The sequence below is a fragment of the Kogia breviceps genome, chromosome 7 (genome assembly GCF_026419965.1).
Source record: "Kogia breviceps isolate mKogBre1 chromosome 7, mKogBre1 haplotype 1, whole genome shotgun sequence".
NCBI classification, from domain to species: Eukaryota; Metazoa; Chordata; class Mammalia; order Artiodactyla; family Physeteridae; genus Kogia; species Kogia breviceps.
The window spans coordinates 10,280,057-10,306,153 of record NC_081316.1 but is presented as its reverse complement, the minus strand read 5'-3'; the positions used below and the strand labels follow the sequence as shown (position 1 = coordinate 10,306,153).

General features: G+C 39.0%; 1 protein-coding gene across 1 annotated transcript in view; it reads right to left on the bottom strand.

Annotated features, from left to right (window-relative positions):
- Nucleotides 1–596: 596 nt before the first annotated feature.
- LOC131759689 (olfactory receptor 8K5-like) overlaps nucleotides 597–26,097 on the bottom strand; it is a 53,094-nt gene continuing 27,593 nt past the window's right edge. Inside the window, 1 exon segment of the mRNA XM_059069105.1 lies at nucleotides 597–815. Within this exon segment, the coding sequence (XP_058925088.1) occupies nucleotides 597–815 (219 nt within the window).

The following is a 26,097-nucleotide window of genomic DNA, read 5'->3' as shown; positions in this document are numbered from 1 at the left end:
TTGCTCCTAGGTGAGAACCACTGATCTATAGAAAATGTTTGGAACCCTTCCAAAGGTTTTATTTTCCAAATGTGTAAGCATATTTTGGGATCCCACTGAACCTTTCTTTGTGAGCTATCATGAGTTTGACTTGGTTAAGAGCAAAACATGTTTGCTTCTGATGTTTTTTTATTGGTATTAGCATTATTCAGCTACCCTATTCTCTCTTAAGCCTAGACCCCCATTCAGACCTGTTTTACCTGTATCATATATATATCCACTTCTACAACTGTATGTAAGCTGTGGGAACAGCTAGCTTTCTTCCACACAGAAACTCTGTAGGTGACCTTTATTCATGAGACTCTACTTTTTCTGGCATCCTATTGTCAGTGCTTGAGCATTGTTTTTCTATCTCTCCTCCCTACCCGAATACCACCATCCTTTTCTTCTTGAGAGCTATTTAATCTTTCCAGGATGAGAGTCCCAGATGCCAGACCCCTTGATGGGCATCCTGCCTCCCATCCTTCCTGCAGCATCTCCTTCCCTGCCCAGCACCCAGAGTGATGAGATGCCCGTTAAGAATGCCTATTTGCTTTCCTGTTTTCCTTTTCAGATTTTCACCCTAGTAAGTATGAAATAAAACATGCTGCTTTTTCTCGGTCACAAGACATGAGCTGGTCTCTCTGTGGGAGGATTTCAGTCATGGCTTTCGGCTTGACAGCTGCTTGCTTCAGGGAAATGGGATGATAAGGGATGTGGCTCCCAGGTGACTCACACATGTAGAAATACAGGTGCTGATTCTTGTGGTCAATGTATTTGATTTTCTTCTTGCCATACTGAATGAAGAGAGAATAAAACTCAAATAAGAGACAATATAAACTTCTCGTCGTTATACTCAAGGTCGTGTGTGTGTGTAAAATCTCTGTAGAAAGAGCCATCTGGTCAGGATTCATTGACTGTCAAACTTGAGGCACTAGAAGAACCAGAACTGGAGTGGGAGGAAGTACTGCGGTGTCTTTGGGCTTTATTTAAATATGGGCAGTGCTTGCTTGCGTGGTTTATTCCATTTGACTACGGGGATTGTGATCTTTTATTACTTTTATTATGCCCATGGAAGCTATTTTGAAATTTTTGTCCTTATGTGGATTAGAATGATGATTGAAAAGAAATATTTCTGATGAGTTTTCCGAGCTCTTTTTCAACCTGCGTGCTTAGTATTCTGCTTGAAGCTCAGTCTCCATCTCCATTCATCCATTCAACAGATATTTACTGAATGGCCAAGTGATAAAAGGCACAGGCATGACCCCTAGTACCTGCTTCATTTTTCCTCCTTTGTGTTTCCATCATGGATCTCATGCTGTGATTTAGTATTTTTAAGGCATAATGATATTATATATAATCTTACTACTGGGAATTTGAGTCATTTTCTAGGGGTCTTTGTAGTTAATTTAGTCTGTGTCGAATGCACAAAGACAACAAATATCCTGAGAGGAGGCATAGAAGTAATAGTATATCTCCATTACCTAGCAGGCAATTACTACATGTTTAATTGAAGGAATTAATGAATGAATGATAATTCGCATCTCCTCTATAGTTTTACTATGTATTCACTCAGTTACAACACTATGGGCAATGTTTGATTTTTGTTTTTCCCATTCTTTTGATACCTCCCCTTCTACATACAGATTTCTTCTCTTATTTGGATAGTAGATTTGATCCTTCCTTCTCTTACTGTCATAAATAAAAAGCAATGTCGTTGTGATAAAGTAATAATAGTTATTTGCAGTTACTCCCAAGCTTCTAGATATTTAAGTAGTAGCAAACATGGAAGAGGCGGTGGGTGGGAAATTTTTGAGAGCTGGCAAACGTAGGTGAAGGATGGGTTCTGAGTATCACTCCAAAGGAGAATTCTAACTTTTCCAAAATATGAGCACAGGACCTGGCATGTAGATTTAATTAATGCTTGTCGAAGGAACGAATGTTTGAAGAAAGTGGTAGAAGGATTGACAGTAAAATGGGAAGAACAGAAACTTTTAGGGCTTATCAGAACAATTTGTGATGCAAAACAACTGAATTTTAGAGTTTAAATAATTTTAAGTAATGTCTTGTACAGTCACTTTGAAACGATAGTGTACAGAAGCTTAAGGTTCTAGGCATATGTCTCAAGAGTAGCTGTAAAACTTGGAGAGGTGACCTCCATCACCTGTGAAGAAGCGGCATGTGTTACTGGATATAGTTCTAAAGAAGACACTTCTGGAGGGGGTCGGGCTGCCTCTTGAACTCCACTGAGACAAATCGCCATTACTGTGGGGTGGGAAGATTGGAGAAATCAAAATGTCGTAAGTTTAGTGATGAGCCTAGGAGTCCACAAACATCTGAGAGGTCTAACTTGTTTGTGGAGCCATTGTCAAAAGCAACTGATTCAAGACTACAGACAAGGATTTCTTTTTCTTTAAATATAGGCAAGACAATTTGTTTCCTAATTGGAGAGAGTCTTCCAAAACTGGGAGAATCTATTTTCAGAAAGTTGTGTAATTTTGGTTTATGTACCACAAAGTGCAGGCAGCAACTGACAAAGCTACACTCTTTTTTTTTTTAACTCCTAAAATTCTTCCAGAAGGAGGTAGCAGCCTCTTCCTAAGCACCTGACTCCCAGGACCCATCATTTCCCCCTGAGGAGATATACCTTTCTGTGGTTATCCTTATACCACCTATGTTGAAAGAAGACTCCCTTCTAAAAAACTTGGTAATAATCCTTTACGTGATGATTTTAAGTTGAGGTTTTTAAAAAGTCAATAGCTGAGACATTCTGGAGTTTTCCCTTCCTTTTTCTATGGCTTAAGAAGTCTGAATTAGAGGTAAGTGTCTTACGAGGCATTTGAGCTGTGGTTCGTGTATAAATGAACCAAAATGAACCTGAATTAAAAATAACAGCTTAGTTTCTTCTAACAGAGCTAGAGTTAGTTGACATAACTAGATATTTAGATGTTTGTGATTTAGCACTCATTGAATGTACCGGCGTGTCTTCTATGAGTGAATGAGTTGGACTGAGTGACCTTTAAGGTCATGGAGTCATGCACTCCACATCTTCTATTCTTACAACCCCAGATGCAGTTATTTCAAATCTATATCCTGGACTTAAAAGAAGAGATGCTCTGAGAACACGCTTGAAGGGGAACCTCCAGCCTGATCTCCCCAAGACAAGGTTGTAGACCTTTCCAAGAACCACTTCCAGGAAAATTCTCCAGTGCCCAGGATTTTTAAATGTACCTTGACAGGTTGAGAATCTCCAGTAACAAAAAGTGGATCTATATCAATGTCTGTGTCTTTGGGGTAGATGTTTGGTTTTACATGATGTTGGAAGTGCCAGTAATTCCACCAGTTTGTTGATAGGCCCTGAGGAGAAGAGAGCATTCGTTAGTTGCAAGACTTCTCTCCTGAAATATCCTTCACTATCAGCGTTTTCTGCCTGCATCCTCAAAGTTAAAATAAGATATTAACTTCTCGAACTTGACCCCCACTGCTGGGTCACAGAATGATTCATTGGACAGAGTCTCTCAAAGCCTATGAAAAAATAATTAATCTGGTCCAGGAACACAAATTCAGGCTAAAACAACTCCTGATAATGAAAAAGAATAAACACCTGTTGAAATGAAATGTTTTTCCATCTTCCTTTTTTTTTTGATCCTCATTTTAAAAAAATTATGAAAGTAGGTAAGGCAGAAAGTATTATTCTTCTTTTACAAATAAAGAAAACTCAGCTCTAAGACTTTAATTAGTTCTGGTGAAAAAAATGGCCCGAGGAATCCTATTTCAATGAATATTTTAAAGAGTTGTGGATCTGAAGTCATCTCTTAAGGGAGCTTGCTTCAGATTGTTGCATGTTCAAGCTTCAGTGCTCTCATTAAATATAAATGCGAATAAAGATATTTTAGTTGATGCCAAGCTCATATCATCTCTGATTAGGTTGTTTGCTCAACTGGAAAGAGAGTAGATAAGAAAACTTGGTGATTCCAAGTATCTTCCAATTTAATTATGCTATGATGTATGGTCTATGTCCCTAGCTTCTTAATAATATCACAGGTAAACATTTTTCATAATGATTCTGGATCTTCATCTTCATTATGGAAAAACTGTTCCTAATGTTAATAACAGCTGACAATTATTGAGCATTTTCCGTACGGCAGGCAGTGTGTTAAGCGTGGCGCAAATATTACATATAACATATTTACATAGATACACACATATTACATATAATATTCAACGAATAACAGGTTGAAGCCATCACCTATCTCCATTTTACAGTTGGAGAAACTGAGATTCATAGATATTAAGTTCTTCAAAGTGACTCAGCTAATGAGGAGCTGAGTTTCCACTGAAGGCAGGGCTGTTCTCAATCCTGGATGTAGGTCAGAATCACCTGGGGGCTTTCAAAACCATGCTGACATCCAGACCCCACCACAAATGACTTAAATCAGAAAATCTAGAGATGGTCCCTGGACAGCAGTGTTTTCTAAAAGCTCTTCGGATGACAGCCAGGATTGAGAAGCTCTGAAGCCTGTACCATTGAATACTGTGCAATGATTTCTCTCACTTACCAGCTTATGGACATCGGCTTAAATAGCTAATAACCCCTTTGAACATCAGTCTTGGCTGTAAAATAGGGGTTCTCTCATCCACACATCGTGAGAAGTACATGAGACAGTTGCCTAAAGGGGTTAGTTCTGAACCTGGCACTTGCAGGCTGTCATCTCATGTGAGTTCCCACCTGCCTCCCTAATCGTCTGCTGTCAGTGGTTTCTACTTACTGCTTTCTGTAGGCCTGGCTCCAGCAATCCCTTCACTCTCTTATTAGTTGACCAATTCCAAGTCACTGTAGGCTGGGGAACCAGATAACCAGGAATATATATATATTTTTTTTCTGATTAAATGGAACATGTCACATAAAATGACAATATATCATTCATTCTAGCCATTTTGGGGACAGACCTATTTCTCATATGAATCCAGATCCAACTCTGTATTATCTAATCTATTTAAGCCTCAGTTTGCTCAACTGGAAACAGCATAGATAAGCTGGTAGTTCTAAGTATCTTCCAATTCAATATAAAACCTCTGTGTTAAAGGAAAACAGGCTCTGAGTCAGGGCTTATGAATTTTTTCTAAAACAACCTGGCTTGTATACAAGGATTTGGCTTATTGGAAGGCTCAGAGGCATTTCTCCCCTTCTGGGCCAGAGTACATAGTCACCAAATCCTAGAATGTCATAGAAAAGCAGAGATCTGGTTTAACTCCTAATAATTAGAGATGAGAACACTGAGAGCCAGAGATAAAATGTGACTGACTCAAGGTTGCACAGTGAGCATTATCAGAACCAGGACTAAAAGCTACTCTTAGCAGTCTTTGTACTGTTACCTAGGATTGTTTGTTCATCTGTCCATCCATCCAGCCGCCAGCCAGCCAGCCAGCCCTTCATTCATTCAACAAATGCTTATTGAAGGCCAACTATATGCTGGGCACTCTGCTAGGCACTGCATTGCAGGGGTGCATAGGATAGTGTGCCAGCCCTCCTGGAGCATATGTTAAGGGGGATAAGACCAACTGCCATCATTGCCATCTGCTTTTTCCAGCAGTCTGCGTTTTACTGCCCTCAACTCTTTAACAGAGCCATCTGACCTTCCTTGCTTACTCTTTCTCTTTACTTCTATCTATTCTTCTGCATCTTTTCCTTTATTTCTTCATAGCCCTTCCAGGACTAATCATGCTTTCTGGGTTCCCCTAGTTTCCCAGCAGTAAGTGTCCAGACCCCTTCTAAGAATATTCCTACTCATGACTTTACAGGGCACATCTTCTCTTGAAAGGTGGTTCCTTAATGGGGTCCCAGGGATTGGGCCAAATAGTTTATTGGGTAAGAAAAACATTAGAATTTTTGAAATAAAAATAAATCTTCTCCACCTAAAAATTTAAAATTCTAATTTTAACAGGTATGTTATGTTACATTATTGAGATCACTGTAGAAATCAAAGAGGAAATTAAAAAATACCTAGAAACAAATGATGATGAAAACACAATGATCCAAAACCTGTGGGATGCAGCAAAAGCAGTTCTAAGAGGGAAGTTCGTAACAATTCAAGGTCACCTCAATAAACAAGAAAAAGATCAAATAAACAATCTAACCTTACTCCTAAAGCAAATAGAAAAAGAAGAGCAAAGAAAATCCACAATTAGTAGAAGGAAAGAAATCATAAAGATCAGGGCAGAAATAAATGAAATAGAAACAAAGAAAACAATAGCAAATATCAATAAAACTAAAAGCTGGTTCTTTGAGAAAATAAACAAAATTGATAAACTTTTAGCCAGACTCATCAAGAAAAAAAGTGAGAGGTTGCAAATCAGTAAAATTAGAAATGAAAAAGGAGAGATTACAATTGACACCGCAGAAATACAAAACATCATAAGAGACTACTACAAGCAACTCTATGCCAATAAAATGGACAACCTGGAAGAAGTGGACAAATTCTTAGAAAGGTATAACCTTCCAAGACTGAACCAGGAAGAAATAGACAATATGAACAGACCAATCACAAGTAATGAAATTGGAACTGTGATTAAAAATCTTCCAGCAAACAAAAGTCCAGGGCCAGATGGCTTCACATGTGAATTCTATCAAAGATTTAGAGAAGAGTTAACACCTATTCTTCTCAAACTCTTCCAAAAAAATGCAGAGGGCGGAACACTCCCAAACTCATTCTATGAGGCCACCATCACCCAGACACCAAAAGCAGACAAAGGTATCACAAAAAAAGAATATTATAGACCAATATCACTGATGAACATAGATGCAAAAGTCTTCAACAAAATACTAGCAAACAGAATCCAACAACAGATTAAAAGGATCATGCACCATGAACAAGTAGAATTTATCCCAGGGATGCAAGGATTCTTCAATATATGCAAAACAATCAATGTGGTACACCATATTAACAAATTAAAGAATAAAAACCATATGATCATTTCAATAGATGCAGAAAAAGCTTTTGACAAAATTCAACACACAAATATGATAAAAAACTCTCCTGAAAGTGGACATAGAGGGAACCTACCTCAATATAATAAAATCCATATACAACAAACTCACAGCAAACATCAACTCAATGGTGAAAACGTGAAAACATTTCCTCTAAGATCAGGAAAAAGACAAAGATGTCCACTCTCACCACTATTATTCAATGAAGTATTGGAAGTCCTAGCCACAGCAATCAGAGAAGAAAAAGAAATAAAAGGAATACAAATTAGAAAAGAAGTGACACTGTCACTGTTTGCTGATGACATGATACTATACATAGAAAATCCTGAAGATGCCCCCAGAAAACTATTAGAAATAATCAACGAATTTGGTAAGGTTGCAGGATACAAAATTAATGCACAGAAATCTCTTGCATTCCTATACACTAACAATGAAAGATCAGAAAGAGAAATTAAGGATACAATCCCATTTACCATCACAACAAAAGGAATAAAATACCTAGGAATAAACCTACCTAAGGAGGCAAAAGTCCTGTACTCAGGAAACTTTAAAACACTGATGAAAGAAATCAAAGATAACATAAAGAGATGGAGAGATATAGCATGCTCCTGGATTGGAAGAATCAATACTGTGAAAATGACTATACTTCCCAAAGCAATCTACAGGTTTAATGCAATCCCTGTCAAACTACCAATGGCATTTTTCACAGAACTGGAACAAGAAATTTTACAATTTGTATGGAAACACAAAAGATCCCAAATAGCCAAAGAAATCTTTTTTTTTTTTTTTACGGTATGCGGGCCTCTCACTGTTGTGGCTTCTCCCATTTTGGAGCACAGGCTTCGGATGCACAGTCTCAGTGGCCATGGCTCACGGGCCCAGACGCTCCACAGCATGTGGGATCTTCCCAGACCAGGGCACGAACCTGTGTTCCCTGCATCGGCAGGTGGACTGTCAACCACTGCACCACCAGGGAAGCCCCAAAGCAATCTTGAGAAAGAAAAACAGAGTTGGAGGAATCAGGTTCCCTGACTTCAGACTATACTACAGAGCTACATTACTTAAGACTGGTACTGGCAGAAAAACAGAAATACAGATCAATGGAAAAGGATAGAAAGCCCAGAGATAAACCCATGCATATATGGTCACCTTATTTTTGATAAAGGAGGAAAGAATATACAATAGAGAAAAGACAGCCTCTTCAGTACATGGTGCTGGGAAAACTGGACAGCTACATGCAAAACAATGAAATTAGAACACTCCATAACACCATACACAAAAATAAACTCAAAATGGATTAAAGACCTAAATGTAAGGCCAGACACTATAAAACTCTTAGAGGAAAACAGGGAGAACACTCTGTGACATAAATCACAGCAAGATCCTTTTTGACCCACTTCCTAGAGTAAGGGAAATAAAAAGAAAAATAAACAAATGGGACCTAATGAAACTTAAAAGCTTTTGCACAGCAAAGGAAACCATAAACAAGATGAAAAGACAACCCACAGAATGGGAGAAAATATTTGCAAATGAAACAACTGACAAAGGATTAATCATCAAAATATACAGACAGCTCATGCAAATCAATATCACGAAAACAAACCACCCAGTCCAAAACTGGGTGGAAGACCTAAATAGACATTTCTCCAAAGAAGACATACAGATGGCCAACAAATGCATGAAAAGATGCTCAACATCACTAATCATTAGAGAAATGCAAATCAAAACCACAGTGAGGTTTTACCTTACACTGGTCAGAATGGCCATCATCAAAAAATCTACAAACAATAAATGCTGGAGAGGGTGTGGAGAAAAGAGAACCCTCTTGTACTGTTGGTGGGAATGTAAATGGACACAGCCACTATGGAGAACAGTATGGAGGTTCCTTAAAAACTAAAAATAGAACTACCATGTGACCCAGCAATCCCACTACTGGGCATATACCCTGAGAAAACCATAATTCAAAAAGAGTCATGTACCACAATGTTCATTGCAGCACTATTTACAATAGCCAGGACATGCAAGCAACTTAAATGTCCATCAACAGATGATTGGATAAGGAAGATGTGGCACATATGTACAGTGGAATAATTCTCAGCCATAAAAAGGAACGAAGCAGTTATTTGTAGTGAGGTGGATGGACGTACAATCTGTCATACAGAGTGAAGTAAGTCAGAAAGAGAAACAAAAAACAAACCTGAAAAAGCAGTACTGATGAACCTAGTGGCAGGGCAGGAATAAAGTAGTAGACATAGAGAATGGACTTGAGGGCATGGTGGGGAAAGGGAAGCTAGGATGAAGTGAGAGAGTAGCATTGATGTATATGCACTACCAAATGTAAAATAGATAGCTAGTGGGAAGCTGCTGCAGAGCACAGGGAGATCAGCTCAGTGCTTTGTGACAACCTAGAGGGAAGGGATAGGGAGGGTGAGAGGGAGGCTCAAGAGGGAGGGGATATGGGGATATATGTATACCTATAGCTGATTCAGTTTGTTATACAGCAGAAAACAAGACACCACTGTAAAGCAATTATACTCCAATAAAGATGTTAAGAAATAAAAAATAAAAACAAAAGTAACCAAAAAAATAGAAACTAACACAACATTGTAAAGCATTTAAACTCCAATAAAGATGTGAAATAAAATGAAAAGTGATGTAAAAAATGTACAGATAAACTGCAAAAACAATTTTTATGACATTTACTTTACCTCTTCTACATTGCATGCACAAGGACATTATCTATTGGCTATCTATCTATCATCTATCTTTCTATTTTTATATAAGGACTAATGGATTCTTTTTAAACCCATGAACTTTAATCCATTCCAATCATTATTCCTTTTGTAAATTTTAACAATTATGGCCAAAGAAAGCCCTTTTGAGCTGACTTGTCCTTTTGATATATCCACATCAAACTTCGAGCACATCCTTAATTCCTGGCACAAAAAGATGTCCCAGATTCACTTTTTCTGCCTCTACCCTGAAATCAGGTACTTGGTTAATGTTAATAAAAAATTGTATTAAGAAACTAAGATCTTGGAGTGATCAGAAAGTCTCCAAGGACTTGAATGTATCTGTGTATCCAGAAAATTCCTTATGGTCCCAATCTGTCCTGGGAAGATCACAATATGTTGAACAAATGATAAAGTTATTTTAGGCCAGTGAATGTTCATAGAGGGTAAGTCCAGAAAAATAGGACTAATTTATAGGATGGGATCCTCTTGACTCCTTTATCCTTTTGTTTGGTATTTTTTGTTTTAGTTAATTTTTGTTTTTATTTTTCAATATTATATTTCTTTTTTTTTTACTTTTAAAATTTCTTATTTCTTGCACAATTTTATTTTCCATTTACAGTTATTACAAATTGGCTATATTTCTCATGTTGTACAGTACATCCTTGCCTATCTTACACCCAACAGTTTGTACTTGCCACTTCCTCCCTATATTGCCCCACCCACCTCCCACTGGTAACCACTAGTTTGTGCTCTATATCTGTGAATCTTCTTATTTTCTGTTATATTCACTAGTTTGTTGTTGTTGTTGTTGTTGTTGTTTTTGCGGTATGCGGGCCTCTCACTGTTGTGGCCTCTCCCGTTGCAGAACAGGCTCTGGACGCGCAGACTCAGCGGCCATGGCTCACGGGCCCAGCCGCTCCACAGCATGTGGGATCCTCCCAGACCAGGGCATGAACCCGCGTCCCCTGCATTGGCAGGCGGACTCCCAACCACTGTGCCACCAGGGAAGCCCTGTTATGTATTATTGAATTGGGTTTGCTAATATTTTGTTGAGGATTTTTGCATCTATGTTCATGAGGGATATTGGCCTAGAATTTTCAATTTTTGTATTGTCTTTATCTGGCTTTGGTAACAGTGTAATGTTAGTCATAGAATGAGTTTGGAAACATTCTTCAATTTGGGGGAATAGGTTAAAGATAGGCATTAACTCTTTTTAAATGTTTGGTAGAATTTACCTGTGAAGCTGTCTGGTCCTGGACTTTTGATTTTTGGTAGTCTTTTGATTACTGATTCAATTTCCTTACTGTTAATTGGTCTTTTCAGATTTTCTATTTCTTCCTGATTCAGTCTTGGGAGATTGTTTCTAGGAATTCATCAGTTTCTTCTATGTTGCCCATTTTATTGGCATATGATTGTTTTTGGTAATCTCTTATGATCCTTTATATTTCTGTGGTATCAGTTGTAATTTCTCCTCTTTCTCTTCTGATTTTACTTATTTGAGTTTTCTGTCTTTTTTTTCTCCTTGGTGAATCTTGCTAAAGGTTTAATAACTTTGTTTATATTTTCAAAGATCCAGCTCTTAGTTTCCTTGACCTTTTCTAATTTTTTAGTGTTTATTTCATTTAGTTCATACTGATCTTTATTATTTGCTTCTTTATACTAACTTCAGGTTTTGTTTGTTCTTCTTTTTCTAGTTTCTTTAGGTGTAACGTTAGATTGCTCATTTAACATTTTCGTATTTCCTCAGGTAGGCTTGTATTACTATAAACATCCCTTTTGGAACTGCCTTTGTTGCATCCCATAGGTTTTGAAATCTTGTGTTTCCATTTTCATTTGTCTTAAAGTATTTTTGATTTCTTCAGTAATCAGTGGGTTGTTTAACAGCATGTTGTTAACCTCCATGTGTTTATGGGTTTTTTCAGTTTTTTATTTTAGTTGATTTCTAGTCTCAGCACTGTGGTCTGAAAAGATGCTTGATATGGTTTCAGTTTTCTTAAATTCACCAGGGCTTGTTCTGTGGCCTAACACATTATCTATCCTAGAGAATGTTCCCTGTGCACTTGAAAAGAATATGTATTCTGCCACTTTTGGATGGAATGTTCTATGTATATCTATTGATTCCATCTGATGTAATGTGTCATCTAAGGCCAATCCTTCCTTATTGATTTTCTCTCTGAACTATCTGTCCATTGATGTAAGTGGGGTTTTTTTTTGTATGTTTGTTTTTTTGTGTTTTTGTTTCGCGGTACACGGGCCTCTCACTGTTGTGGCCTCTCCCGTTATGGAGCACAGGCTCCGGACGCGCAGGCTCAGCGGCCATGGCTCACGGGCCCAGCCGCTGCGCGGCATATGGGATCTTCCCGGACCGGGGCATGAACCCGTGTCCCCTGCATCGGCAGGCGGACCCTCAACCACTGCGCCACCAGAGAAGCTCCTGTAAGTGGGTTGTTAAAGTCCCTACTGTTATTGTATTACTGTCAATTTCTCCCTTTATGTCTGTTAATATTTGCTTTATGTATTCAGCGAAATTTCCAATAGGTCCCTGCCCTTTGAGCACACACCCTAATATTACTTGATGAATCGTTTTTCACATGTGACCAATTACTTTTCAAACTGCTGCCTCTGCACTGGGACTTGAAGTAAGTGCGTTTTTGCATGCACACTTTAAGAATGGATTCTTGGTTTCCTACAGCCCTCCATTTTTCTCAAATGTAAGCCCCACTCGTTTTCAAAGCCAGACATTATGAAGGCTCACCTCCCTGATACACGTTCCTTGGGCTGGGGAGTCTGATGTGGGGTTTGGAGCCTTTGACCCTCAGGGAAGCTCTCTGAGCTTGTGATTTCCCTCCTACCTATGAGTCACAGAATCCAGGGGTGTAGATCCCAGCCAGACCAAGTCTCTGCCCGTTCTACCTGTCTCAGCGTGGCTTTTTCTTTTTATCTTTAGTTGTGGAAAATATTTTCTGCTAGTCTTTGGGCCATTCTCAGAGATAGTTTTTCTAGGTGTAGTTATAATTTTGGTGTGTCTGTGGGAGGAACTGAGGTCAGGATCTTCCTACTCTGTCGTCTTGTTCTGCCCTCTTATATAACTTGTTCGTTATTCTTTAAATGAGAAATCTTCTGAGACCTGAGCCACAGATATAATAAAAAGCTCTTTGGAGGAACTGAAAATGAAGGCTTAGCGAGTCTTTGAGTCTTTGAGTGAAAGAAGTAACAGAAGATCATGCTGGTACCTTGATAAAGTCTGGATTTTATTTAAGGTACAGCTGGTTACCCACGAGTGAAAAGTTTTAAGTAACTGAGCAGCATGATCTGATCTGAGAGTTTCAAAGATCATTCATCTGGATATTGTTTAGAAAGAAATTAGAGAAGAATGAAATCAGAGAGACCAGTAAGGAAGCTTTTGCAGTAGTCCATGTGAGAGGTGATGATGGATTGCATAAGAGGAGTAGCAGTGGAAATAGAGAGATTATGCAACTGAATTTATTTTTCAAGATTCTTCTCTGATACATTGTTTTTCTAACCAGGCAAAAAAAGTTGAATTTTAAAAAGCCAGGTCTTTGGTCCACGTAATCATTTCCCCGTACTCCTACAATACCCAAAGCTTAATCCCATCAGAATCCTCATTAGGTTGTATCATACATAATTGCCATTTTTTGGATATCAAGCCAGTCAAATATAATTAGTTTTTTATGGCTCAGTGCAATAAATAAGCTTAATTCAGTTGAGCATGTGCTTGTTGAGTGCCTATTTTGTGCAGCCTTATGCTGATCCCTACTATATTGTATGTGTCTACTTTAATCATCTGACTTTCACACAGGGACACTTACTAAGGGGCAGAGACCACAACTTTTATATCTGCAATTCTAGCCACCTATACAGTGACTGGCAGATTTTATCAGGAAGCGCATTCTTTGTATGGAAGAAGCAAGCCTGAAAAGGTTGGAGTCCTTGGCCAAGCCAGAAGAAAATGTGAAAGAATCAGCAAAGATAGTAGCTTTGGGATGGATTTTCTGGTTCAAAATGTTACTGTCCTCATGGTTGGTAATTGACTGAAGAGACAGAGAAAGGACTGGAAGGTTTAGAAATAATTCTCTAACTCCTACCAAAACCTAAGGGGGCATTGGTCTCATCCCTTGAGCCAAAGTCCTAAGAATATGCAGGAAATAGTTCTAAAGTTGGAGTTTAGCTGTCCCAATGGTGTGATGTTGTGTTTTTTAAGATTGGCTCATGCTTTGGAACACTATTCAGTAAGAATGAGGTTGGATTCTGTTTTACAGACTCCATGGTGGGGACTGGGCTGAATGACAGGTATAGCCAGCAAAAGTCTATTATTGAACCAAATAGAATTGGTACCTCATAATGGGAGAATACAACTATGTATAAGCAGCATGTGGTTTTGTGGGGAATGGAATTCCCTCTGCTAATCCTATGATATCTACCATGACCTTGTCAGCTACCTAATGCACGTGATCTTTGAACTTACTCCTTTGGACCCTGGGCCAAGTCCAAATCACGATCTTTGTGGTATGATGCTAAACAAAATTGGCTCTCCTCTCACAGGTAAAATAAACACATCCAGGAGTAGCACATTTGTTTGAAATAATGGTGATAGCGATTTGATGATGGTAACAATAGTAAACCATTTATTAAGCACCCAAGGTGCATCGGCACTATTCTAAACACTTCACATGCATTAGAAAGGTTAATCCTCACAACAACCCTATGAGACAAGTACAGAAAGCTTTAGTAACTTGCCCATATTTACAGAGCTCATAGTGGTAGGGCTGGGAAATTACTTACTCAGTGACTAATCTTTTAGCCATAGTTACACTTCTCAACCGTGAAACTTCCTTCTCCTGCACAGATCTTAACTTTGTTTTTATAGTATGCTTTGTTTGGGAGTCTTCTCACTTTACTTACCCTGGAAAACTTCTATGTATCCAGTAAGACCCATTGAAGGAAATATGTGACAATTTCTCTAACTCTCTTGTGTTTTCTTGGTACTTAGTATATTTTGTTATCACACTAATTTATCATTATGTGTCTATGTGTTTGCCTCCATCACTAAACTCTGAGCTCCAAGAGGAACTACAGAATTCTGTCTTCTTCTTATCCTCAGGACCAGGACCAGGTCAATGCCTAATAAATGTTTTATGAGCAAATAATGAAAGAATGACTATAATAGTTTCATTATCTGAGCAGAGCCAAAATTCAGACAGTAAGCAGCCCAGATGAATGGCACAGCACTCATGTGCTGAAGTGCATGAACTGTCCTCAGAGAAGTGTTGTTGAAATGTATCAGATTGTCTATCCATCATCTCTTTCTAATGGAATTGCCCCAACCTCTGATGATGTAGTTCTGTTGGAGCAACTATGTCTCTTTAATGTGACTTTTATCCTATGAGCCATAGTGGCTGATTCAGGAGAGCCACCCAGCCCCAGCTGAGCCAGTGAACTTCTTTTGGCATTGGCTATTATCTTGAATGGAGGACATGTAAATTTAAGAGCTGACGACAACAGTTACTTTCCACCATTTGGACCAGGAAGCCCAAAGGCTTGTCTATAGCAAGTGTGAAAAGTGAGGAAATACAAGGAAAAAAAGGTCAAGTTAATAAATTCAGGAAATTTTCCTGGATAGAACTCTTGTCATACTCCAGTGACTGAGAGCAATAGACTTCATGAGAAAATGGCTATTTATATTATGTTCGCTATTATATTCTCAGGTCTAGCAGAGTAGGCATTTAAAAATTATTTGTTTAATGGACAAATGAGCTGGGTCCTGAGAAAATGAAATACCTGGAGGAAGGAAAGGAATAGCAGGTCCCAATTACCTTGATCCTGGAAGTTCTTATATCTCATGTAGGATTATAATGGATTGCCATAGCTGATTCTATCATTTTAACTTAGAATCTTCTGCTCTGAAAAATATTGCCAGAGTTTATTTGGGCGGATTAGATAATCATAAGTTACCTGGAGAACTTTTGTAAATTCTGGGTATTAGCCTGTGGAATTTCTGATTTAGTTAGTCTGGGATGGGGTTCCAGATTCTGCATTTTCTTAAAGTTCCCCAGGTGATTCTACTGAACAACTAGGTTTTTAGAGTTTCCTGACTTCCCACACCGTGTGGTTCACTCATCTCCCAGTTCTAGCTAGACTTTTTACTGCATTAAATGTATTTTAGATAACATCAATTTGCCATTCATTCAGGGGCCACTGGTTAAGTATTAAATATATGTAAAGGACAGCACAAACTGATTGCTTGCTCTACTTTTAAATTTTACTGGTAAGAAAGCAGTTACCACCTTCCTTCAATGGAGAAAAGAGCAATCCTTACTTTAGGCGCAGAAGTTTCATGGTACCATCTCATTAGAACAGAAGGCAAATCCCTCCTTTATGTGTGAAGTCATGAATCTGTAATATGAGAAGATCAGAGAGTGTGGATTTTTTTTTAAGTGTTTTTATTATCATAAGATGGAGTTGTTTATCCTGACCCTTTTTGCTCGCTTTTCAGAGAGATAGGGCACAGACTTAATCCAAGATAAACTGGAAGCTGAAACTCTGACTGTAAAGGTAAATTGCACCATTGTGAATTATGAACTTGGGTCTGTATTTAGAGATCCTGAAAATCATGGGACTGGTGACTGCCTATTCAAATGGGTGATGGCTAAACTGTGATAAAGCAAATATTAATCCAGACATCTGGGGTTCTAATCCTCATTACTGATGAGCTGAATGCATCACAAAACCATCTCTGTTTTCAGGGTCTCCACAGCCTCATCTCACACTGAGTGATTGCATTAAAGTTCTCAAAAACAAGGACTTGGGTGTCCTAAAGAATACTGAATTAGAAGTCAAAAGCTATTATTTTGGCTGATCTTTGGGAGTCAAGATGTTCAAAACCACAAACAGAAAACTTGAGTACCAAAATTGCATGACAGAACTTGATCATAAGTTGGTCATCCTAACATATATATGTAATATTTAAAAATATTTGAATGAAAACAAAATTTTTCATAGAGTAGTTGAGGATGCCAAGAAATGCTGCATAGGGGCTTCCCTGGTGGCGCAGTGGTTGAGAGTCCGCCTGCCGATGCAGGGGACACGGGTTCATGCCCCGGTCCGGGAGGATCCCACATGCCGCGGAGTGGCTAGGCCTGTGAGCCATGGCCGCTGAGCCTGCGTGTCCAGAGCCTGTGCTCTGTAATGGGAGAGGCCACAGCAGTGAGAGGCCCGCGTACCGAAAAAAAAAAAAAAAAAAAAAAAAGAAAGAAAGAAAAAAATGCTGCATTAGATAATATCTGAGATTCCTTCCAGCTCCTAGATAAAAAGAAGCCATGTCTGTTTTCCTTGTTCTGATAAGTTAGTTCTTCAGTGTTCTGACTCTGCTTTGTATTACATATGGGATTAAGTCTTCAACTAACATGAGGTTTCATAATAAACACTCATCTCCTGAGAACATGTGTGCCAAGCATCCTACTAGGCATTCTTAGATGATACACAAGAAAGGGAGAGTGAGTGATCTCTGCTCACAGTTGTTTACCATCTGCTACCCTTTTGCATTTTCTGCGCTAGACTATGTATGCAGTCACAAAGAGGTCACTGTGCCTTTGCTTGTGCACACCATCCTACCTTTCCAGGCGCCTCCTATTCCTTCTTCAAAACTCCGTTTAAGCAGCACTTTTATTTTTTCATGCTCAACCTTGATAGAGCTGAAACTCCTCTGTGTTTTCACTGTCCCTTCAGCACGGTGAGATTACTGCTATTGTCACATCTTTTTCTGTGTTCTTGGCGCCACCGTTGTCTCTTTCCTCCACTAGATCATCGGTTGTTTAAAGGCAGGGCTCATGTCTTTTTCACTTCTGCATTTTTCAAACTGGGCACTAACTAGCGTGCAGCATTTGCTTACAGAGTGAATGCATGGTCCAGTGGATAACTAAGACACAGAGATGTTCAGACTCTACTCTGTCATATATTCTCTGTAATGGAGGGGCAGAGGGGATGGGTGCAAGACCCACTTAACATAACCCCCAGCTCCCACCTCATCTGAGCCGTGCCAAGCCTTGTGTCTCATTTCAGTGTTACCCATGATTGTTCTTTCATTCCTTCTCACCTTTATTAGAAGTGTCCTTAGGTCTTTAATTATAGGTGCCCTCATGGTTTTTTGGATGTGCTGTTTACCTTCTTGTGTCATTTGCGTAGAGTCTTTAAATCTGATGATAATTGCAAAGCCTGCTAAATAAATTCTCATGAAGGGCAAAAGGTGATTTCTGAAGGCCTAAGAAACTCTTCAGGTGACAAAATAAAGATGCAAACCTTGGTTTTCTAAGAAGCGTTTGCTGTTACAAGTGGCGGTTTCATGCCCGTGCATTCAGCACTGCCGTTGATTTTCTGATTCTTGTAGTTGTGGTTTTTACCTTTTATTGCATAACTACTCTGTTCCATAACGTTAATTGCAATTTCTTAATCAGTCTTAACATTTGACCCTTGGCCCCATTTCACAGGTGAGATTCAGAAAATAGATACCAACCTGCTCAAAGTCACACAACTGGAAAGTGACTGGGTGAGGATTTGGACTTTGTTGTAGCTGGCTTCATAGCTGAAGCTCTTTCTGTTTTGACACAGTGTCATTGAACTATGACTAATGTTATTAGATGTCAGTTTATTGTCAAGCAGCATCCTAATGACCCTCCATTTCCCCCCTCAGCTTGGGCAGAGCCATTGGATATTTTATAAAGGAATCTTTCTTCAGTTTCTGACCTCTGTGGAAAACAGTATGGAGGTTCCTCAAAAAAGTAGAAATAGAACTATCACACAAATCAGCAATTCTACTCCTGGGTATATATCCAAAGAAAACAAAAATGCTAATTCAAAGAAGATACATGCACCCCAATGCTCATTGCAGCATTATTTTTAATAGCCAAGATATGGAAGCAACCTACATGCCCATTGAGAGACAGATGAATGGATACAGATGTGGCATGTATTGGGAGTTTTATAATCACAGTTTCAATATCAGTACTTGTGATTTGTCTGTTCATATTTTCTATTTCTTCCTGGTTCAGTCTTGGGAGATTGTACCTTTCTAAGAATATGTCCAGTTCTTCCAGGTTGTCCATTTTATTGGCATATAGTTGCTTGTAATCGTCTCTTATGATTTCTGTGGTGCCCGTTGTAACTTCTCCTTTTTCATTTCTAATTGTATTGTTTGAGCCCTCTCCCTTTTTTTCTTGATGAGTCTGGCTAAATGTTTATCAATTTTTTTTATCTTCTCAAAGAACCAACTGTTAGTCTCATTGATATTTTCTATTGTTTTCTTCATTTCTATTTATTTCTGCTCTGATTTTTATGATTTCTTCCCTTCTGCTAACTTCGGGTTTTGTTAGTTTTTCTTTCTCTAGTTGCTTTAGGTGTAATGTTATGTTGTTTATTTGAGATTTTTCTTGTTTCCTGAGGTAAGATATTGTATTGCTATAAACTTCCCTCTTAGAACTGCTTTTGCTGCATCCCATAGGTTTTGTGTCATTGTGTTTTCATTTTCATTTGTCTCTAGGTAGTGTTTTTATTTCCTCTTTGATTTCTTCAGTGATCCATTGGTTGTTTAGTAGCATATTGTTTAGCCTCCATGTGTTTGTGTTTTTTACAGTCTTTTTCTTGTAGTTGATTTCTAATCTCACAGAAAAGATGCTTGATATGATTTCAGTTTTCTTAAATTTACTGAGGTTTGCTTTGTGGCCCAGCATATGGTCAGTCCTGGAGAATGTTCCACGTGCACATGAGAAGAACGTGCATTCTGCTGCTTTAGGATGGAATATTCTATAAACACCAATTATGTCTATCTGGTCTAATATGTCATTTAAGGCCTGTGTTTCCTTATTGATTTTCTGTCTGGATAATCTGTCCATTGATGAGAGTGGGGTATTGAAGTCCCCCACTGTTATTGTGTTACTGTTGATTTCTCCTTTTATGGCTGTTAGTATTTGCCTTATATATTGGAGTGTTCCTATGTTGGGTGCATATATATTTACAATTGTTATATCTTCATCTTGCATTGATCCCTTGATCATTATGTAGTGTCCTTCTTTGGCTCTTGTAACAGTCTTTATTTTAAAGTCTATTTTTTGTGATATGAGTATTGCTACTCCAGCTTTCTTTTGATTTCCATTTGCATGGGATAACTTTTTCCATCCCCTCACTTTCAGTCTGCATGTGTCCCTAGATCTGAAGTGGTTCTCCTGTAGGTAGCATATATACGGGTCTTGTTTTTGTATCCATTCAACCATTCTGTATCTTTTGGTTGGAGCACTTAATCGTTTATGTTTAAAGTAATTATTGATATGTATGTTCTTATTACCATTTTGTTAATTGTTTTGGATTTGTTTTTGTAGGTCTTTTTTCTCCTCTTCCTCTTTTGTTCTCTTGTGATTTGATGACTAACTTTAGTGTTGTGTTTGGATTCCTTTTTCTTTTTTGTGTATGTATCTGTTGTAGATTTTTGGTTTGCAGTTACCATGAGGTTTTGATATAGCAGTCTATATATAAACAAGATTGTTTTTAAGTTGCTGGTCTTTTCATTTCAAATGCATTTCCAATATCCTGCATTTGTGCTCTCCTCTTCTCACAATTGCTGGTTCTGATATCATAGTTGTGTGCAGATGATTTCCTACGTTTACTGTATGTTTGCCTTTACTGATGAGCTTTTCCATTCATAATTTTCTTGTTTCTAGTTGTGACCTTTTCTTTTCCACTTAGAGAAGTTCTTTCAGCATTTGTTGCAAAGCTGGTTTGGTGGTGCTGAATTCTCTTAGCTTTTGCTGGTGTGTAAAGCTTTTGATTTCTCTGTTGAATCTGAATGAGAGCCTTGCTGCGTAGAGTACTCTGGGTTGTCGGTTCTTCCTTTTCATCACTTTAAGTATATCATGCAACTCCCTTCAGCCTGCAGAGTTTCTGCTGAGAAGTCAGCTGGTAACCTTATGGGAGTTCTCTTGTATGTTATTTGTTGCTTTTCCCTCATTGCTTTTAATATTGTTTCTTTGTCTTTAATTTTTGTCAGTTTGATTACTTTATGTCTCAGCATTTTCCTCCTTGGGTTTATCCTGCCTGGTATTCTCTGTGCTTCCTGGACTTGGGTGACTATTTCCTTTCCCATGTTAGGAAAGTTTTCAGCTATTATCTCTTCAAATATTTTTTCAGGTCCTTTCTCTATTCTCCTCTGAGACCCCTATAATGCAAATATTGGTGTGTTTAATGTTGTCCCAGAGGTCTCTTAGACTGCCTTCATTTCTTTTCATTCTTTTTTCTTTATTCTGTTGCATCACAGTGATTTCCACCATTCTGTCTTCCAGGTCATTTATCCGTTCTGCCTCAGTTATTCTTCCTGTTGATTCCTTCTAGTGTATTTTTCATTTCAATTATTGTATTATTCATCTCTGTTTGTTTGTTCTTTAGTTCTTCTAGGTCTTTGTGAAACACTTCTTGCATCCTCTCAATCCTTGCCTCCATTCTTTTTCTGAGATCCTCAATCATCTTCAGTGTCATTATTCTGAATTCTTTTTCTGGTAGGTTGCCTATCTCCACCTCACTTAGTTTTTCTTCTGGGGTTTTATCTTATTCCTTCATCTGGAACATATTCTTCTGCCATCTCATTTTGTCTAATTTTCTGTGATTGTGGTTTCTGTTCTGCAGGATTCTAGTTCTTCTTGCTTCTGCTGTCTGCCCTGCAGTGAATGATACTGTCTAAGAGGATTGTGCATGCTTCCTGGTGGAAGGGACTGGTTCCTGCCTGCTAGTGGCTGGAGCTGGGTCTTGTCCCTCTGGTGGACAAGACCATGCTCAGGAAGACTTTAAGCCACTTGTCTGCTGATGGGTGGGGCTGTGTTCCTACCCTATTTGTTGTTTGGCCTGAGGCATTCCAGCACTGGTGCCTACAGACTGTTTGGTGGGCTAATGGTGGCCTCCAGGAGGGCTCATGTCAATGAGTACTTCCAGAACTGCTGCTGCCACTGTCTTTGTCTCCACATTGAGCTACAGCCACTCCTAGCCTCTGAAGGAGACCCTCCAATCCTAGCAGGCATGTCTTGCCCAGTCCCTTATGGGGTCACTGCTTTTTTCCATTGGGTCCTGGTGCACATGAGACCTTCTGTGAACCCCCCAAGAGTAGAGTTTCTGTTTCCCCCAGTGCTGTGGAATTACTTTCCAGTTTGTGGGTTGCCCACCCAGTGGGTATGGGATTTTATTTTATCATGATTGTGCCCCTCCTACCATCTTGTTGTGGCTTCTTCTTTGTCTTTGGATGTAGGGCATCTTTTTTGGTAGGTTCCAATGTTTTTTGTCTATAGTTGTTCAGCAGTTGGTTGTGATTTTGGTGTTCTCGTAAGAAGGGGTGAGCTTATGACCTTCTACTCTGCCATCTTCAGCTAATCTCAGATTAGCATTGTAAAGTTCTTCACTGCCTTACAGTAATGCAATGGAAGAACTCTCAGACTTCTGAAATAAGGTCCCAGAGTGACACTCCACTGTGTCCCTTATAACTTCTTATCATTAGCTAAACTCTAAGTTTATTTTTTTTTCCTACTTACTTGATTGACATTTTGTGTCTCCTTCATTATAAACACCAGGGGAAGAAGGCATTGTCTGATTCTATCACAGAATCCCAAGAACCCAGAAACATGCCTCATGTCTAAGACATATCTTTTGAATGAAATGGATGTACCCAATGAAACATGTGTAGAGGAAACTCAGTTGATTTTTAGCTGCTTTTATCATTGCCTACATAGCAGGGATCAGGCTATGTTGGGCATTGTCTCCCCGCTTCAATTATCCAAATACTAGTTTGCAAGCATCTATTTTTTTAACTTTAACAGCAAGACTTACCTCATAGAAGCATTTGGAGTTAAGAATTAAATAAAATTAAAAGCCTTTCTAAAAGAAAGGCCACTTTCCTGCTCCCTAGATTGACCTTTCACATTTAATTAGACTTTTGGTGTTTTTCCAGCCTTATTATGATCTCACTCTGATTTTGTTCCACAACAGACAGAAACCAAAGAACCATGCCCTCTCTAAGATACAGGCTCAGAGTGAAAGCAGCCCTGCAGCTGCTTGTACCTTGGTGTCAGATAATTGCTCATAATTCGTTTGCATATCTTATCAGAGAAGGAGCATAATTATTTTCTCCCTCTGCAAAGTCTCTGGAGAGAAGTTTTCTTTTTTTTTACCCTCCTGAAGAAAAGTAATATCTTTGAACTTGATTTCACCTTGGGGAAACAGAAGAGAAAAAATATATATTTTTTTTCTTTTTTTCATGAAAATAGTTGTTGTTGTTTTTTTAAACACTGGTTTTCTGCTTTTATAGAGAAATATTTAGAGTGTCATAAGAGACTTAGACCCTAAACACAATATGTGTGCAATGGTGTAAGTTAAGTTTTCTCTAACTCATGTATTTTTCCTCTGGACTCCCTTTCTCCCCATCCAAGCACAACGGGGCCAGTGGGAGGCTTAACTTAAACTGTATATTATAATGTCATATTATGTAAGTATAACATTATATATACATATGTATGTGTGTGTGTATGTATAGTTTTAGCTAAATGAGATGGTGAGATGAGTTATTTTCCAACCACTTTGCCTAATGTCACCAGCTTATCTGACTAATTCCAGGCCCTGCAACAGCAAATTTTCAGGTGTTTGTTATTTGGTTGATTACTTCAATTTCCTACTACACCATGTAGATGGAATTAATGAGGTGAAAAAAGCTGGGAAATTTATATACAATATTACAGACATTATGGAAGGGAATCTTTAAAGATTCTGCTTTGCACTTAAGAATTTGACAGATATGTCCAAGATGTGAGTTTGGAGAGGCATATGCTTTCTATGAGATTCATTTCTGTTCCCCTGTGTGTGTGTGCCTGTGTTATATTTCTCATCTACCTGGTGTATGAGGCAATAGGGTTTTGTGCAGGTGCTGCTTTCATGGGTTAGGCAATTGGAGATGATCAAGTGATTCATTTCAAGGTAAGACACTGGAATCAAACCTTGTGATTTTCCTCAGTTTGAACCTTCTTTCCTAGCATGAAGTAAAGTGATTTCTGACAAGCCAGAGCAGGATCCAGAGGGTAAACCAGGTGAACCTGGAGCATTACTGCATTAGACTGTAAAAAGCTCGAGGCAAAGAATGTGTCTTGTTCAAATGTGCACCCTCCAGTACCATATAGTGGGTAATCAACCGATGGTATTTCTTAATATCCATAGTAACAATGCCTAAAGTTTACAAAGCACCAATATCTTTTGAAATGCACCAATATCTTTGAAATGCACCAATATGTTTTATATTTACTATTTCATTTAATGCAAATTCCAGTAGGTCAAAGCTGGGTATATGATTCTTATTTTATAGCTAAGGAAACAGACTCAGATAAGTTAAGAAATTGCACCAAGTCACAGAGCAGGTATCTGTTAGTGTCTCTGAGGGCTGGCACCAGCTCTTCTATGTCTCAATTGACTCTTTTTAAAAAAAAATTATTTAATTTATTTATTTTTGGTTGTGTTGGGTCTTCATTGCTGTGCTCATGCTTCTCTAGTTGTGGTGAGTGGGGGCTACTCTTCATTGTGGTGTGCGGGCTTCTCATTGAGGTGATTTCTTTTGTTGTGGAGCATGGGCTCTAGGTGCACAGGCTTCAGTAGTTGTGGCACTTGGGCTTAGTAGTTGTGGCTCACAGGCTCTAGAGCGCAGGCTCAGTAGATGTGGTGCACAGGCTTACTTGCTCTGCAGCATGTGGGATCTTCCTGGACCAGGGCTCGAACCCATGTGCCCTGCATTGGCAGGTGGATTCTTAACCTTTGCACCACCAGGGAAGCTTTCAGTTGACTCTTCTTGCTATGCCTCAGCTGCCCTCATTTGTTTGGTAATGTTTGAAAGATATATAAGTGAATGAATGAATGTTGGCTGGGGTAATGTGCCATGCCTCCAGATTGGAGAGGGTATCTTGGCAAGAAAACCCAGACAGAACATCCATCAGGGCCTCCTTGAAAAATCCAGGAGTGGATTTGTGGTGTGGGATTGCCATTACAAATGTAGCAGGGAAAATTCCATTTATATTGCACTCCTATGTGCAAATAATCTGTATTTCAATTTTTTTTCTATAATTGATTTCATCTTATGGGTCCGTAAGTAGCAGGAGCCACTACATTGAGTTCAATCTGTTAAGTGCAATTGAACTGATCACCTCTAAGAGTCCTGTCTTTCAGGTGCCTCTTCTTCAAGCTCCTCTCCGGGTTGGCCTCCAGAGGTATGGGGAAGGGTCTTTAAATGTGACTTTATGGAGAATGAAATGGGAGGAGTCTCTCAGATTCATGTCTGGGAAGCTGTATTGTCTTCTGGCTTCCCTGGTCTCTGTGGTAACTTCCCTGTCAACCTAGCCATTTCTTACCCTGCTGGCTTCCTCAGTTAACAATCTCCTGGCTTCTTCTCCTTCAGCACAGGCAGGGCACTGTGGTCTTCTCTGTTTCCAGGGCCTCCCCCGGTCATGTTGGTGATGATGGCTTGGGTTACGGAAAGAAGTGCAGAGGTCTGGGAAGGGGCTGGGTGCCTATCAATTTAGTTCATGGATAGAGTCTGTATCCCTAAGTGTTCAAAGCAAGATAGACTTCAGACTGTTTCTACTGTCAGGCCTAAGAGAGAACCCTCTACTCAACAACCCATTCCACCTTATCATATCTCTTTCCAAACTAGCTTGCATTGAGTGTGCAGAGTTGAAGGGGAGGAGAAATGATGAAAGTTCTTCTGGTTAGTCAAGGGATTTAGAGGGAGTAGCCAGTTCTTCTTGAAAGAGGATTTGATTAGCACCCTAAGAGGTCATCTTAAGGAGGCTGCAGTGTCAGTGGACTCAGCCTTCTGCAAAAAGGAATATAAACCTCTCTGCACTACTCAGCTTCTCAGAATGTGCCCTATATAGGTGAGCTGGTCTCTCTGAGTTAGGCAAGCAGTGAAGGCCTTTGTCTCAGGATAGTGGCTGCATATTGGCTGGGAAGGAAAGTCTAGTTTTGACTCAGAGTTGTGAATCTCAAAGTCTCTTGACCTACCCCAGGGAAATGTTTTGCAAATTCAGAGCTAGAGTGAGTGTACTATGAGAAATTAGAGTAATTAAAATAAAAATGAATATTTATTGAATATCTATGATGTACTGACACCATTCTAGACCCTGGGGAAAAAAAATCAATGGAATGGGAGTTGGGGGTGTTAGGAGAAGAAAAAATACAGACGAACATATCCAACTCCGTGAGGCTTATGTTCAGAATGGGTGTCAGACAATAAGTAAATTAATGAAATGAAATGTATAGTATGTTAACTGGTGACAA